We start from the raw sequence: 15970 nt of genomic DNA, 5'->3' as shown, positions 1-15970 counted from the left end.
AGCTCTGTGTTAATGGTGCAAAGTCAGATCTGAATGCCATCCAAAGCAAAACCAAAAACAAAACACTGACAGATATCTTGCCATGCCAGTGTTACGCTATGTGAGAAAGGTTACAAACAGAGAATCACTGAAGCGATGCCTTTTTATCTTGCGACAGACATGATACCAATCATCACGGGTACCAAAATGGGTTTTCAAAACATGATCCAGTCGCTTAGCGAGTGGTGTGTAATATCATTGCACATCTATTTTCCACAAGTTGCTATCCCAGCGCTGTATGAAAAATGCAAGGCACAAGTTGAGACAGAGCTGTTACTGTGGAATATTACGGCTACGGCCTTGTGGTTCAGCCGGAAAACAGAGCTCTCCATAAGTCCTACTGTCTCACTTTATGAATGAGATCTTCCACCTGAAAAGTTGCTAATGGCAAACTGCAAGTACAACATCAGATCACATGATAGTGGGGGCATTGGTCACAGGCTGCATCGTGCAGTTGGTAAGTTACACCCATGCTATATTTACTAAGGTGTTTTTTCTTAACACAGTATATACTGCAGGCATTGACTCCTGTATTAAAACTGTGGGCAAAATCCTTTTGTCGATCAGTTTGTCCTCTGACACAGGAATGTTGATTACAACTGCAGAGGCCAACACAGTTAATAATCTAGTTTCCCACAATTATGACTCTGAGAAGATCAGCAGTAAGTCCAGAATTCCCACAACCACTACTCTGTGGAATGATTTAGTCGAAATTTTGTGGTGTCTGGAAATTAAGTCAGACAAATACTGGTAATAAGAACTTTTTAAAAACAAGCCAATATCAGTGGTAACATCAAGTCTCTTTATGTTACAGCCAACCTGTTGGCTGATGTTGAGCTGGAACAGTGATCGGTTGTAACAAGTCAGAGAGCAGTAAACATTCCATCATGGTAGCGACCGGCTGTGTGAAGAAAGACCAAGAAGGCTGTGTGATGCAGACAATGGGGTTTACTGCTGTGAAAATAAAGACAAAAATATCCCAGAGGGCCTCAACTTTCACCTCTAGTGGCAGGCCAGAGTGGCTGTGGGAGGCTTGACTCTTTTTCAGGCAGCCTTCAGCTACAGGACTTCTCTTAAAGACTTGAACACCATCTCAGTCTGCTGCAACAACATCATTCCACCTCCAAATGAGGTTATAAATACATACACTTGGAAAAGCATGCAACATGCAAAGCACACAGTAGACTTTTTATTGTGTGGTGATAACAGCAGACTGAGACATTGTCGTCACAGTCATGTGATCCTTCTTATTCTTATTTCCACAGAGGTGTTGTTTTTAAATGAAAGCTTGTCAATCTAACACACATGCTGCTAATAATTCTGTAATACCACTGAATTTTTGTACCATTTATCACCTTCCTACCATCTCCTATTTTTGCAGTGTTCTAAATGTTACAGATTGAGGGAATAGTTGCCGACAACCAAATGAAATACAGATTTTTTTTCTTCTTTTTTGTGAATGAAGACATTGCCGTAGTGCATTTCAAACTGTCAAACACCATCAGATCCTTTCAAACATATATTACTCATCGTTGTTAGATATGTATTTCCTACTGTAGAATGCTACATATAGTGAGGAATATGTTCTACTAAAAATTCAGAGTTTTCTGCTGGTGGCAACTTCCAGCCCTTTCCAACATCTTTCCCTTTTGAAATTCTAATTCCGTGTTATGACAGGATGGAGGAGGGCAGAGCAGGGAGAACACCAAAATAGCATCATCTGATCTTTCTTTCATAAACTTTTCCACTCCTGAAGCAACACACTGGAACAGACTTTGGCTGAAGAAGAAACGCAAAATCAAGCTGTCAGATGAAGTATTTAGTCACAGCCTCTGCTGTTGAGTTCTTCTGTATAAAGCCTCAAATAGAAAAAAATGAAAAGAAAAGAAAAAAAAAGGAGCTGGACACAAAATAAAGACATGATATTAAGAATGAATTGTTAGCTTCCCCCGTTTCAACCTCGTATTAACACTCTGTTATGTCTGGAATCACACATTTGCACTACTAGTGCCAACACTAAAAATACACACTATGAATGCTCAATTACATTATTCAGCGAGGGAATTCACTACTATCCACCATGTGACTAAAGCCAGATTTATTTTCTAGGGTTCATGCTGGCTGCAGTAATATCTTCACATGTTCAGAAGGAAAACCACACTGCCCCTTCCCACTAATGAGATGCAGAGTTTGCGTCAGGCAATGACAAAGACCACTCAGATTCTTCCCAACCACCCAAACACTTAGAGTCTTTGAAAATACTGCCAGCTATGTGTGCACAGCTTCTATGTTTAAAGACACAGTGAGGCAGGTATTTTTTTCCTCCTCTGTTCCATTTTCACAGCTGTAAATATGCCAACACAGTGGGGTCCGGGCTGCGATAGCCTGAGCTAATGAGCTGCCAGTGGACAGCAGAGGTAGAGACAGAAGCAGAGAGACATGATGAAAAATAAGTTGGAAGACCAAACCCACCAGGGGGGCTATTCATAGCAATTTATTGCATCACCATATGGTCATCTTGGCTTGGCAAACAAGAGATGTGTATGTAATCAAAAACCGAGTGGTTGTAATCAAATGAAAACCACAGCCAGTGGCCAGAGCAATGAGAGCACTTGAGGAGAATGCGCGGACCGTCATTAGGGTAATATGAACAGAGAGGAGTCTACCCACATAACATTCAAAGGCACAGCAACAACATCAGCCTTACATCCGCAGCAAGAAAATCGAGCTGAAGAGTTGGCATCTGTTTGTCAGACTTTAATCATTTGGCTCAATCCAACCGAGCTTTCCACTGGAAACTCTCCAGAAGTCATGATATGATCTCTCAATTACTGTCAGAGAGCCAGATTCAGTTACCAGCAAGAGATCAAGTAATGGATAAGGACACCGAAATCACACCTACAGCGTGCTTTTTCTGAACCGCAGAGGAGGAGTTTAGTTTGTTACTGTTTCTTGGTTTTAAGTAGCACAAATGCAAACAAACCAACACTATGTCAACACGGAAGAGTTAGCCGAGCAGAACGTTAGCAGTAGCTCTGGTGTCTCAGGCTGCGTCCGCACGCGAGGTCATCGGGAACATTTTTGAGGTGAAGGTCAGGTGTTTTGGAAGCGGTCAGAGCTCAATACACAGTCAGTGTAGTTGAAATGCAGGACAGTGGACTTGAAGTGTAACAATACGCTACAATTAAAACAGAAGCATGTCGCTGTGAGATGCGCACGAAACAGATGACTGAAAAATTTGGTTGAAATTCTTTCTTAGGTTGGTGGAAGATGTTAAATCAACTGGATTCCAGTCCTCTCAACTTTAGCAAAGCGAGACAGACGTATTTGCTTTGGCTTATTTACTCAGACATTCATGCCACGTAAGACAAATATACGGCAAGGCGGCAGCACTTGAGTATTTTATGAAGTTACGTTTTTCAAGCATAAATTCAAACATCCACACTTTTTGTTGTGAAGTTACATCCTGTAACCGGTACGTTGGTACGGTAGATTACCTTCATGCTTCGTGTACTGTACCTCCGTCTTCTTTTAAAACTAAATTTGCACCTCAGGCGCCATCGTGCAGTTATTTGGTGACACCCAAGTCCTGTCAGCATGATGTCCACCTGTTCAAACAAACCAATACTGAAAGAAAAACATACCAGACCTCTCTAAACATGACAATCCAACTGGAGGTCAACTCAGACTCCATCATGAACTTCAGTCTGTTCTTCAGGTTCGCGCAACAGTCCTTGAGCACTTGTTCCATCTGGATAAGAAAACTAAGAACGATATATATTCTTACATTTATATATTCAGTATAACACTAACTCTCCTATAGTCTGTTTTCATTGTAGAGGCCATTAGCAGACATGACAGTGTCATTAATCGGCCTCATCTATGCTTAATTATGTACCACAGGGTGACTCCGGATCAGGAATCCAGCAGGACCCATGGGACTCCTGCAGTGCCTTACCACTGTGTCTTCAGGATGGCAACGGTTTATAAAACCAAGCCTGGGGACGAGAGTGCCTGTATAATTTATGTGACAGCTTCAACATCATCATCCAGGAGCAAATTAATATGCTCAAGGTCAACGTGTCTCATCATTTGGTTGAGATACATGAAGGAAATTTGCTACAAAGGAAGCGAGCAGGTACAGGGATAGAAGCCTCGATGCTGCACCGTCTAGCAACAGCTTTGCATGAAAAATCTTTTGCCTCAGAGTGAGGACCAACAGGAATGGGACCAGGACGGGACTGAGGGGAAATGAATACATCTGAAGCAGAAAGAACAGGAAGAAAAATTCATTTCAGTGTCATGCTGTGTGTGGTGATTCCAATGTGAAACCCTGTCAACAACACTGACATCCGACAGGTACTGAGTGGTTTCTCGCTGCTCTATTTTAACCAGGTTAGCCTTAAAAACACAACATTGGTGTGTTTGCCGTCATGGGTTAACTCACAGTGAAGGTAAGCAGGCAAACAGACCACGAAGGAGGTGCTTTACCTTAGAAACACAAAAATGACCATGTGAGACTGAACAAAAGGCAAATAAAGGTTAAATCTTGATGGTCAGGACAAGCCAGTGTTTGCTCTCATAATTAGATTCCCAGACGACAGTTCAGAAGGCCAACAATGGAAAATGGTTTGAGCCTGAGGATGATTGTCTTTTGCTTTAGTTCAAACAATAACCGATAACGAGAGTCTGAGAAAATTCAAATGGGCTTAATGTCACACTGAGGCTGACCAGCAGAACAGCTGTTTTACATTAAGGCACGATTGATTCGAGCTTGTTGTCCACATGAACAAGCAAGAGTATGAGGAGGAGATCCTAGCGTACACTGTTGCAGGCTTTAAAAAAAAAAAAAGGCAAACTTGGATATTTAACAGTATGACAGCATCTCAGGACAATACTTGTTTTTTAGGTACAACAGGAGGCACAAAAACTGGTATTAAGAATTCTGTTCCCTTTAACAATAATGCCAGAGATTTGCTTTTTCTCGTTTCCCAAATACAAGGATTTGATGCTTTTCTTTGAGATGAGAGTGCCTAGCGACAAGCAGTCAAAGACCTCTCCAGAGCCACTGAAGAGGGTGGACAGTGGTTCTGGGTAAAGAGAGAGGAGTGGACCCAGGTTGCCAGGATTCACCACTCAACCTTTCAGAAGTGCCAATCAGTGAAACAGCAGGAAAGCAGGCACTCACTTGATAACCCAGAAGATGCCACCGGTCACCTGGCCCCTCGACAGTGTCAGCAGCATGCGTCAGAAGCATATTTGAAAGATACTACATAACAGACCTACTACGAACATTAAGCCATCCAAATCTCTTGTAAACTGTACGTTTTTTCGGGGGGAGGGGGTTTGCCTTTATTTGTTAGGACAGTGAGAGAGTGAGACAGGAAAGGGGGGAGAAGAATGGGGAGAGACCTGCAGCAAACTGTCGTGAGCGGGAGTCGAACTCACGACCGCTGCATCAGGGAACTACAGCCCCTGTTCATGGGTCGCCCGCTCTACCAGGTGAGCTATAGGGCGCCCCCGTGAACTGTAAGTTAACTTGTGTGCAATAGGTGACACACCGCAGGTGGTGTCAAGTAGCTAAGTCCAGCTTAACATTTAGCAGACTATACCTCCTGTAGAAATACAACTCACCTTACCATCCTGCACGTCCAGTCCAGGCTGCATGTCTCTGGACTTATTACCAGCTAGTTCAACACAATACACCTCATTCAGGATAGTACTCTGAACTTGGCTGTGGTTTAGACATCTGAACACATTAACTTGCAGAAAGGAGACACTTTTGTCATTGTATGAACAAAAACATTAATCAAAAATTCTGAAAAATACTTATCTGATAAATCAATAATGGAAATGGTAATGTGACAAAACAATGACTGGCAGAAATAGAAAAGGGTTAATACTAGACAATCGACAAGCTGACTGAGTACATAACAATATCAAAAATGTGCTATTTTTAGCCATCTAGGAGCAAATTCATGCAGACCATGTGTCTGCAAGTGTCCGTGGGACATTATTTCGTCATCCATCCAAGGCTGTGAGGTTACACACAGACTTCTCTGCGGATATCCGTGTGCAGCCTAAAAAACTGTTTCTGTGCAGATTGTATGCACAGCAAGCACTGCACATGCACCAGGAAAACAAATGGTGCTTAAAGCAAATGTTTGTTTAAGTACGAGGAGATTCTCCATCATCCACACCTTTGCTCATATAATTAATTATTAGGAGTTGCTATTGAAGCAGTTGCTGCCAGACTTTGGAGGTGCTTTGATTTATACGTGCTTTCCACCGACAGTGTCCAAACACAGAGGGAAGTTTTAAATTCTCCAGAAATCCTGTGCTGTGTGCACCCGCTGCGCTCGGCACACTTCACGAATAATCACATTGACACGGTGATACAGGCCAATCTGCACCCAGCTGTTATATCCCATGGAAAGCGCAAAGCCGACGTCGGCCTTTCAGGAATATTCACAAGATCCCTGTATGTTTGTCTGTGTTCGATATGAGGGACAATGCGAGCAGCTGAAATGTACCTATTGTGGTAGGAATAGAGCTGTGTGTGTGTGTGCAGTGTCCGCTTTTGAAGTCTGCGTCATGCGGAAATCCTGAACAAGCCTCAAGACAGCAGCAGCATAATTTATTAAATGGTGAAAGAATATGTTTTATTTTCATGAATTCAGTTTTTCATTGGTAAAACGGTGAGTGTGCCATTTCTGCTTTCAATATGCACACAGCCCTGCTTTATATCCAAAGCACCCATAACACAGCAAAAACTAGATTTATAACAACTTTGGCAAGATGAGCAGTTTCACAAAGTACAAACATGTTACACTGACAAATCCCATCATTCTATCTAAACCAAATGGACTTGAAGCTTTCAATAAGCAGAAAAACAACACTGGCAACTTCAGCTGATCCTATTGACCAGTTCTCTATATCTGTCCAGTCTTGTTTTGTTTATCCCACTGTCCATTTACATTCAGTGTATTCCATTTCATTCATAATAGGAAAGAAAACGATCTGTGTACATTTTACATTAAAGACTTTAATCAATACTTGCAGAGTGGCACGCCTTGTTCAAATACACCACAACTGTAAGATGAAGCTGTTAAGTGGGTTTACGTTTGTGATGGTTGTAAACACGAGAGCCGGCAGCCATTAACTCTAAGTAGCAAAGCAAAAGTTTAACGAAGAATATTTTCCATCTCAATATAAAACTCTATGAGAGGATAATGGGGAAACTACATCAAACTTTGGAAGGCCTGACGCATTTTACATGCAATAAAAGGGGATCAGGGTCAGACTGCGCTGCCCGACACACAATATACAACAGGCCTAATAGTGGAAACAGCATTAAAAACAGTCCACAAAGACTTCATTCAACCTACAGCTTCATCACAAGGGGTGCCGACAACACACTGCCTTATACATGACCAGCACACACACCCATGGCAGGAAACATTCTTGAATGCGAATGTTGGCTCAGTCTGTTAGAAGTCTGGTGGAGGGAGAAAAAAAAAATCCACAAGACACCCAAAGCGTGGTGCTTGTGAGAGGCAGGCTATTTATAGGCTTACTCGAGTGAGAGAGACGGCTCTTCCCTCATGTTTGGGATCAGCACTTCACACGGGTGAGAGGAGGAAGTGGGGGGACTCTCTATTGACACAACACTGAAAGTGACACAAAGCGTTTGAAGTTGAAGCACCTAATTGTAACAATTACACTTTGCACCATATACCATTTGGCACCACTGGGTGCTCAGCTGCAGCCTTGCGCTGGCACAGGTACGACGAGAATATGTGATAACAATCGTAGATAGGAACACTCCTTAAGAGGCTTGACACACCCAATTTTACACAGAGCATGCTTTTGATTTCCTTATTGCAGCCAGCATGTGGCAATATCTGACATTGCTTGTGATGGGATGCTGGTGATGCTGGAATCCCCAATCAGTACAGTGTCTACTCTGTTACCGTTAGTTCATTGAGATGCAGCAGAACAGAGCTGACATGAATGAACAAGGTGTGAGACGTAAGCTGGTTCACTTTATGGTGCAAGCAAACCTACAGGGGAATGTGTGCAGGAGGCAGCTCCAGTGATGCAGACGTAAACAAAATGCTCCTTTAGTTATTTAGCAGAAGGCAAGAGAGCAACATCTGCAACATGCTTCCTAGAAATCAAAGAAATCTCCTGCAACATGCATAAGTTTGGCTTGTACCTGCTGTGATGCACACAGACGGACCCACAGCAGCCTAACATGTGAGTGGAGCTGCTCTGATTACCTCAGGGTTGGATCTTGACCATTCTAGTCATGGCAACACTACAGCAGAGACGGGCTACAGGTTACACGCATGTGATCGTTGTCATTCATACAGAACAGGCAGGAGAGCATAAAGAAAAAAGTGGGTCAGTGCATTGGTGGAGCACAGAGACAGCATGTGTCTTCTGGTTCTCACAGGCCCATGTGTTTACAGTACAGACGACCTGACACACACACACACGAGTCGTGACCAGCTGAGACGGTATGTAGCATAGCATGAAGACGGTGTGGACTGTGTGAGAGAAAACACAAACAGTGGTGTGTGTGGAGACAGACAGTGTTCATCAGTGGACAAACTCACATCCTCGAACAGGGATCCAACGTTGGCTGTCACCAGCAGTATCCCTGTGCCTTGCGCTGCTGTCAGCTTCCCTGCCATAATTCTCTCTCGCAGGTGGGTCGGGGACTTGTACAGCGGACTTTAAAGGTAAAAGCGTTAAAAGAAACTAAAAGAATAAAATGTTTGACAAAAAAAAAACGGCCAGCGAATGTCTCACGAAACTGGTTAAAACACGGGGAATTTGAAGCCGGGGTTGAGGCGGCTTGGCTGGAGCATATTTTTTCAGCAGTGGCCGTGCATCTACCAGGAGTTGCTTTGCAGTAGAAGGTCCGTTGGTGGCGGCGGTTAGCTTCTCGGGCTACTTTTTCACGTTCAGAGCCATCGTTAAAAGTTTCCGTTTTTTTTTTTTTTTTTAATCCACGGCGAGTGCCGGAGGGCTCTGGTTCATTTCAGCGACGAGTGTTCGCCTAGCTTTCGTGCGGTGTAAAAGTCTCCCTCCTAAAGCAGGACGCTGTGCCAGGACCATTGCCTTCACCGTTCAGAGGATAGGCTGGAGCCTCCGCCGCTCTGACGTCACCGCGCCAATGGAAACACGGCGCTGCCTTAAAGGGCCAGAGCAGCGTAAACACCGCGGCTCTGCAAGCCCGCACCGCCGCGTCCATTATCGGACAGCGCAGGGCTATCCCCGCGCTGACTTCTTGTTTGTCTTTCCCACTTTGTCCTCGTAACCATGACTGCAAATTGAATTTCTTTTCGAATCGAATAACTGGCTTTTGTTTGTGCCACTTCCACTTTAATGTAAGGCACATTAGGCAGACTGACACAGTCCCAACATTGCCCAACAACAGTTAGTTCAGGATGCGCTGCCAGGCTCCAACAGCCTGACAGTCAAATACAGAGTTAGGTTCAAAATGTTCCTATTTGATGATAAAGCCCCTAATGGTTTACTTCCACAAACTCCCATTTTCTTCACTGAGGCCTCTTACATCATCCTCACAGTTGCGGTTCTCGATCCCCCATTTACACCTCAAACCCAAAGGTGACAGGGCTTTTTCGGTCGCTATACCCATTCCACATTAAATCCTTTCCCACTATTAGTAATTTCAAATCCCAACCAAAAGCCCACATGCTCTCCCTTGCTTTTAGTTCCTAAAGCTGCTGTAGTCTTGTTGGTTGCCAGACTTCATTTGCTTTTCTCTTTTACTCTTCTGCTATTGTAGATCTTCTTCTTCTTTATCAGGTTTATGTGACTACCTGAACACATCAGTCCTTGTCATGCCCTCTATGCCGTTACATTTGCTGTTGCATGCTACTAATTTAGTAGTTTGTGCTTTGTCCTCTCATGTCTTCTCTCTCAGGTATTTCTGATTATGGAGCTGTGAAGGTCTGATCTGTGGTCGACCGGTTCTTTTAATTCACTCGCGTTTATGTCCTCTTGCTTGTTGTCTGTTTTTTTTGACACACAAAAACACTAAGCATGGTTATGCACAATCCAAATCCTCTTTTCTTATTTCTTTGTGGCAGCAGTACAGTTCCATACTGAGTGGTTGTATGTTTGTCCATGAATAGGACTGATGGCCGTCGCTCATGTCATGTTCATATTTCAAGCAGAAACAAACGCTGCAGAGCACATGCATTTGAAATCGCAGCCTAAATAAGTAAGTCCACTGGCTACATATCAGTGTCACCACAGTCGAATCAATGATGGATTCCTTTTGGTAGAGATGGGTGGGAGGAGATGAAGCTTGCCTCACTACTACTGCGACCTGCTCGGGCTTGTCGTCTAGTCACAAAGTGTACACCAGGTGCAATTAACGTGTTACGGGCAGAGTCATTTCTGCTTACGTAAAGTTTACCGTGAAGGAATCTGCACTCCGAAGAGAACTGGGCAAGCTGTGGGGGAGAGACCTAGACCTTACCTAACACTGTGGGGTTGGATTTTTTTTACATTTCATCACTATATTCATATGTTGCCTGGAGTGTTAGCAAAAACAAAATAGACACATGTGCTGTCACTGGAGGCACACTTGCTTCATCCATGGCACTGAGATCAGCTGCACGACTTGAAGCTGTGCCAGCTAACAATACCAGTCAAGTTGATTTGAAACAGATTGTAAATTTTATTAGCATTAAATGAATCAATCGCACTGTTCTTTTCAATAAAGACTTTGACCCAAACAATCACAAATTCACCATCTAACAATAACAAATAATTTTAATGGGGACATAGAGTATGCTAATTTCTGGCTCTATATTTTTATTTCCACTAAACAGCATTTGGATGATTCACAGTTTTTAGAAAAATCTTTAACTCGTGCAGCCTTTCATGCAACCTGAAACAGGTCATATTAGCTCCGTACTCTTTAAAGTCCCCCTTCCGAAAACCACTTCATCCACTTCATCCTCTTGCTGGCATACAGGTGCCAAAATCAAACTGTAAACCTACAAAATAACATCATTTCTCATTCTTGGCTTGAAATGGTAACTTCTTAAATTCGTTCATACAAGTTTGAGGCAGAGAGCCCAAGTTTGGTACATATTACGCTCATTACCTGTGTATTGTGTGACATAATGGTAGTTTTGTTCTTTTCAAGCTGTAAACCATGTTCTATATAAGCCCCTGTTAATAGATGTATGTGTAGGAAAAGGGCAGTAATGTCTACTGAAGTAGAAAACATCTAGTGTCTGGCAATACCACCGTTAACGTAGCTAGGAAACTGTGTCTCCCTGCTCCGTCTGTGATTTGCATGCTAGAGTACATTAAATCCTATAGTACTAGTCAAGTAGGCTGTTTTGCGAGACGTACACAAATTTACCAAGTGGACCATGGTTTAAACTGAGCTGTGCATTGGACAGAAAGTCATAAAAGTAGAAGACAAACATTGAAAATCCGGTATTTAGATATTTCTGACCACTTGGGGACAAGAAGGCAAAACAAACACATACCAATAAGTCTTTACAACACGTCATTATGTTCTTATATATGTATTTTATATGTATGCACTTGAAACAAACCATGATTGTATTTGGTCGCAGAACTTCAACAGAACACTCCCTGTCAGTATATATATGGCAATTCTCAGTTATATAAAGGTTCCCTGCAAGATGAAAACAAAACCTTTGTGTTGAATGACATGAAGTGAACAATTTTAACAAGTATGAATGTAGTTTGTTTCAAATTGCAACCAAATGCTATGGGAATTTGAGACACAATGGAGCGACTTTTATAATTGTTCATAGGTCTTAGCCTTGAAAACAACCTCCACAGTCTGGTGAATTCCTAACAGCAGATAGCCATTGCATTAGTCTGTGTAACTGGGCTCAGTCAGCAGTGTTTAGCACACAGCTAAAATGGTTCTAAGCTATCATGTCCCAACATGTTGTGCTACACAATTCAAACTATAATTGCCCTTTCCATTGCATGCGGGATCCTTCCACAGACCTAGTTACAATTTGCCAAATGTGGATACGCACTCTTTGATCTACAGATTTCCTGTTTAGGTTTTGGCAAGAAGAACTTGGAAAATTTCATATTTAAAGACTGGAAACCAAATCAGTGTGCATGACTGGATTTTGCCAAGGGTGCTTAGAAACACAGCCAAGTCCTCATGCACGGATTATTGTGAATGAGAATGGCTTACGCTGACTTTTTTTTCCTGGCATCACAAAACCTGTTTGTTGACAACATATCCCTCATGCAGCACAAGCTCACCTGTTCAGGACTGAGATGGGAAAACTCAAGTAACCTCACTGGAGACGTGATGTTTGAGTGCCAGCTGAGGCTGTGTAGTACACCTGATTAGAGTAAGTATAGGTCGAGTTGATCATGTTCAACAGAGGGTCACGCACACCTGTTTGATGCACTGGGATGACAGTTGTGATCATCGGCCAAATTTAAGGAAGAAAAATGATCAGTGCTGTTACTTTTTGCCACCTTTGTGAAACCTAACATCTGGCAACAACACAGCATGATCTATCTGCATCATTTCACAGATCATCATGTATTAATTACACACATGCTTTTCATGCAGCATGATGTGATCTCCCCTGATGGATTTGAGGGAGCCCAGGACCATAAATAGCCCACTCCAGTCAAAGGTAGTTTGAGGTCAACAGCTTAGAACAGGCATATGACACGCCGGATAACAGCGCAATGAGCTCCTGCTCCTAAGAGGACGGATGAAGTAGCAAAATAAGAGTGAGAGCTAACTTCATTGAGTAAGTCAGATGGATGTTTAAGTCTCAACAGTGTTGCTACTTAGAATTTTGTGTGAATTGTGCTGTACAAAAAAAATCACATTTAGAGAGTATACAGCTGTGCAGACATGACACAAGGGAATGGTGGCAATTCTCAAATGAGTCAAGCATGGCTCATACAGTTATTATGTCAACGGCATCAGGCTAGTGTGTGTGTGTGTGTGTGTGTGTGTGTGTGTGTGTTTGGGGAGGGGGACCACAGTCATGGCTCACTTAGAGTCTTTGAAGAGAGCTGAGAGATTATCGCCAAAATGCGAGTGCTCACAGCTGTGTCTGGCATGACAGAGGGACAGTTTGTGTGTGTGTGTATGTGTGTGTGTGTGTGTGTGTGTGTGGAGAGAGAGAGAGTGTGTGTCTTTGCGACTTCCATGTCATATTTTAGTTTGTATCAGTGTATGTTTATTTGTACGGTGGTGTCTCACCATGTTCTGTATGCGTGAACATGATATGCCGCATAATATCCATTATCAGTCATTCAGACACAGAAGAGGATAATGATAACATTCAAGGGAAAGAAATCAGTGCCAGTTCTATTGTGTGCGTCGTCTGCTGTGTGTACGCATACAGAGCTTTAATTAAAAATGGATCAGACAGGCCTTGAAAACAATCCAAACTCGATGATATCTCTTTTTCAGAATATTCCACCCAGAGCTGTGTGACTGTGTGGACCGTACTTGAACATTCTTAGTCTGACTGACTAATGTTTATCATAAGTTTAAATTTGGTTCCTCTATATGTTTACATGAAGTCGTGCTGCGCTTGGATGACTGAGAGTTAATAGTTTTACTCAGAGGGAGGCCTAAAGAAGACGAAGCTAAAAAAAATACCATTAGCGGTGTCCTTAATAGGCAGAAGCAGGAGGAGAGAGAGAGAGAGACGGGGAGGATGAAGAAGGCAGAAGAGCAAGGAGAGGACAATGACGCTGGTGCTTCACTTCTGCAGAGCTCACAAAGCTCAGTGAGAAATAACATATGAAACCAATCTAGTTGTAAGCTTTTTGACATTTGCAGCACCAGTTAACCACTCAAGCATGTGAGCTAAGCACTGAAAAACTAGAAAATGCAAGCAGCAACAAACAAGTGACAAAAACTGCAGGTTCTTCACTGGCCACTAGAGGCGAGTTTGTAAAAGCAGGTCAATCCCTATAGACGACAATGTTAAAATGTCCAACTTTGTAGAAGAAAAAGCATGTTTACAGCCTGGTACAAAAAATGGTTCTGGTCTCTATAGCTTATTTACCCGTTTATGTCAGCTGTACAGGGGGTGGATTTTGATGTACTTCATTACTTTAAAATGTATCAAGGCTTAAAGTTATACATAATTAGGGGTGTGGCCACTTTGGGTGACAGGTGGGGGCCATAACAGAACAGTTACCCACAGATATTTGCTTTGCCTGCCTTAGTTTCACTCACGATCATCATCTTCATCATTTTAAGGTTAGTTGGGAGTTGGGAGGAGTCAGGTACCGCCAAGATGGCGAAGGCTGGAGTCACCACACTGAGCTTCAAAACCACTCATCAGGAAACCTATGGGTGATGTTACAGAGGGTTTATTAATTATTATGGCCAGTGCTTGTTAGTTACAAATGAGGTGGGAACAAGTCATTTCTGTGTCAGAAGTAAGTCTGAGGTCTACACTCAAGTTCAGAGTCAAGTCCACAGTCAAGGTTGACAAATCCCAAGTCAAGTCCCTATTCCTGAACTTTGAGGTTTGAGCCTGAAACAAGTCATAATGCATTCTTCATGAAAAGTAACACTATTTAGCAAATAATATAGTCACATATTACATGTACACAAATTATGAATGCGTCCTGCAATTTCTATTAATTTGTTTGTATGGTAAACAGCTGCATGGCCATCGAATTTACAAGCCGATTAGTCATCTGATTTCAGGTAAATATCAGTGTACAAGTGGGAGGGGGAACTGCAACTGATTACCGTGTACCAGTGAGTTTCCAGGCTTGTTAGTCTAACTGACTAGCAACAAAATGTCTTTTCAGTTTCCACCTGAAAAGATATTTTGTTTCTCCTAAACTGAGTAAGCGTCCAAGTAAATGAGGAGACTAGTATGAAAATAGTATGAAATTGTAATAAGTATGCTTATCCAATTTCTCACCAAGAGTTAAATGAAAACCACTTCCATGTGTGTATCGTGAATATCTAAATGGGTCCAGACACCATCTAGCTTAACTTAACTTAGCTTAGCTTAGCATAGATACTGGAAGTAGGACCTATCTCTATCCAAAGATTATAACAAAGTTAGTCTAAATGTACTTTTGGATTTCAAAAATCAACATGCTGTATCTCAACTGGTCCTAAAGCCCTGATGTCAAAATAACAATAGCAGATGTTTACAGGGGATGAAGTGAATCTGAACATTACACTGATGGCAAAGCTCCAGAAAAGTGGCTGTTCTTGGTCAACAAACAGTAGTAACACCTAACATGTATAAAACCACTACAAACTCATAGAATAAATGTAAAAAAAAAAAAAGGATGTTTAGTGATCGCAACAACATCCATCTGTCAATCACAAGGTAGCCCTTCTCTAAAATATAATCTGCTTTATCATCTATTATCCACGTGGTACAAAAATGTACAAACTGAACATCATTCTGTATTGAAGGAGACATGAAATTAGCAACTGACACAATAAAGTCATTAGGAAGACGTTTACTGAGGTAACAGATCAAGTGAGAAGTGTCGTCATTTTCTCATAGATCAGATTTCTTTTTGCAGTCAGTGGTGTCGCCCCCTGCTGGCTCTGAGAAAGAATACAGCTTTAAAGCACTTCAACATTGGTTATATACTTAAAATATAGTTTGTCTTTTTTACATTTCTGTGTGTGTGGATTATATCATCTGTAATGTGCTAATTTGTGAGCTAGGAGATTGTCACACCTTTGTACATAGCTGGGCTAGCTGTTTCAATCTGCTTCCATGGTTAGGACGAACCCCAGCCAGTCGAGTTTATAATCCCAGCAGAGACATGACAGTAGCATCCATATAATCTTCAAATCTAACCCTTGGCCAGAAAGTAACTAAAGTATATTTCCCAAAACGTCCAATTAGTCCTT

At 42.2% G+C, this 15970-nt stretch overlaps 1 protein-coding gene across 3 annotated transcripts in view; it reads right to left on the bottom strand.

Annotated features, from left to right (window-relative positions):
• inpp5a (inositol polyphosphate-5-phosphatase A) overlaps positions 1-9192 on the bottom strand; it is a 180261-nt gene extending 171069 nt beyond the window's left edge. For 2 of the 3 annotated variants that reach the window (XR_520513.1, XM_008290645.1), the window contains exon 1: positions 8661-9192. Coding sequence is in view for 2 of the 3 variants with exons in the window: in XM_008290645.1 (XP_008288867.1) it covers positions 8661-8738 (78 nt within the window). In the remaining variant the exon portion in view is untranslated. The remainder of the gene's footprint in view (positions 1-8660) is intronic. The other variant, XM_008290646.1, reaches the window with a different exon arrangement.
• Positions 9193-15970: the final 6778 nt, after the last annotated feature.

This window comes from Stegastes partitus, unplaced genomic scaffold (genome assembly GCF_000690725.1).
Source record: "Stegastes partitus isolate 25-593 unplaced genomic scaffold, Stegastes_partitus-1.0.2 Scaffold688, whole genome shotgun sequence".
Lineage (NCBI taxonomy): Eukaryota > Metazoa > Chordata > Actinopteri > Pomacentridae > Stegastes > Stegastes partitus.
The sequence above is the reverse complement of the archived record's forward strand: the minus strand, read 5'-3'. Positions and strand labels throughout refer to the sequence as shown.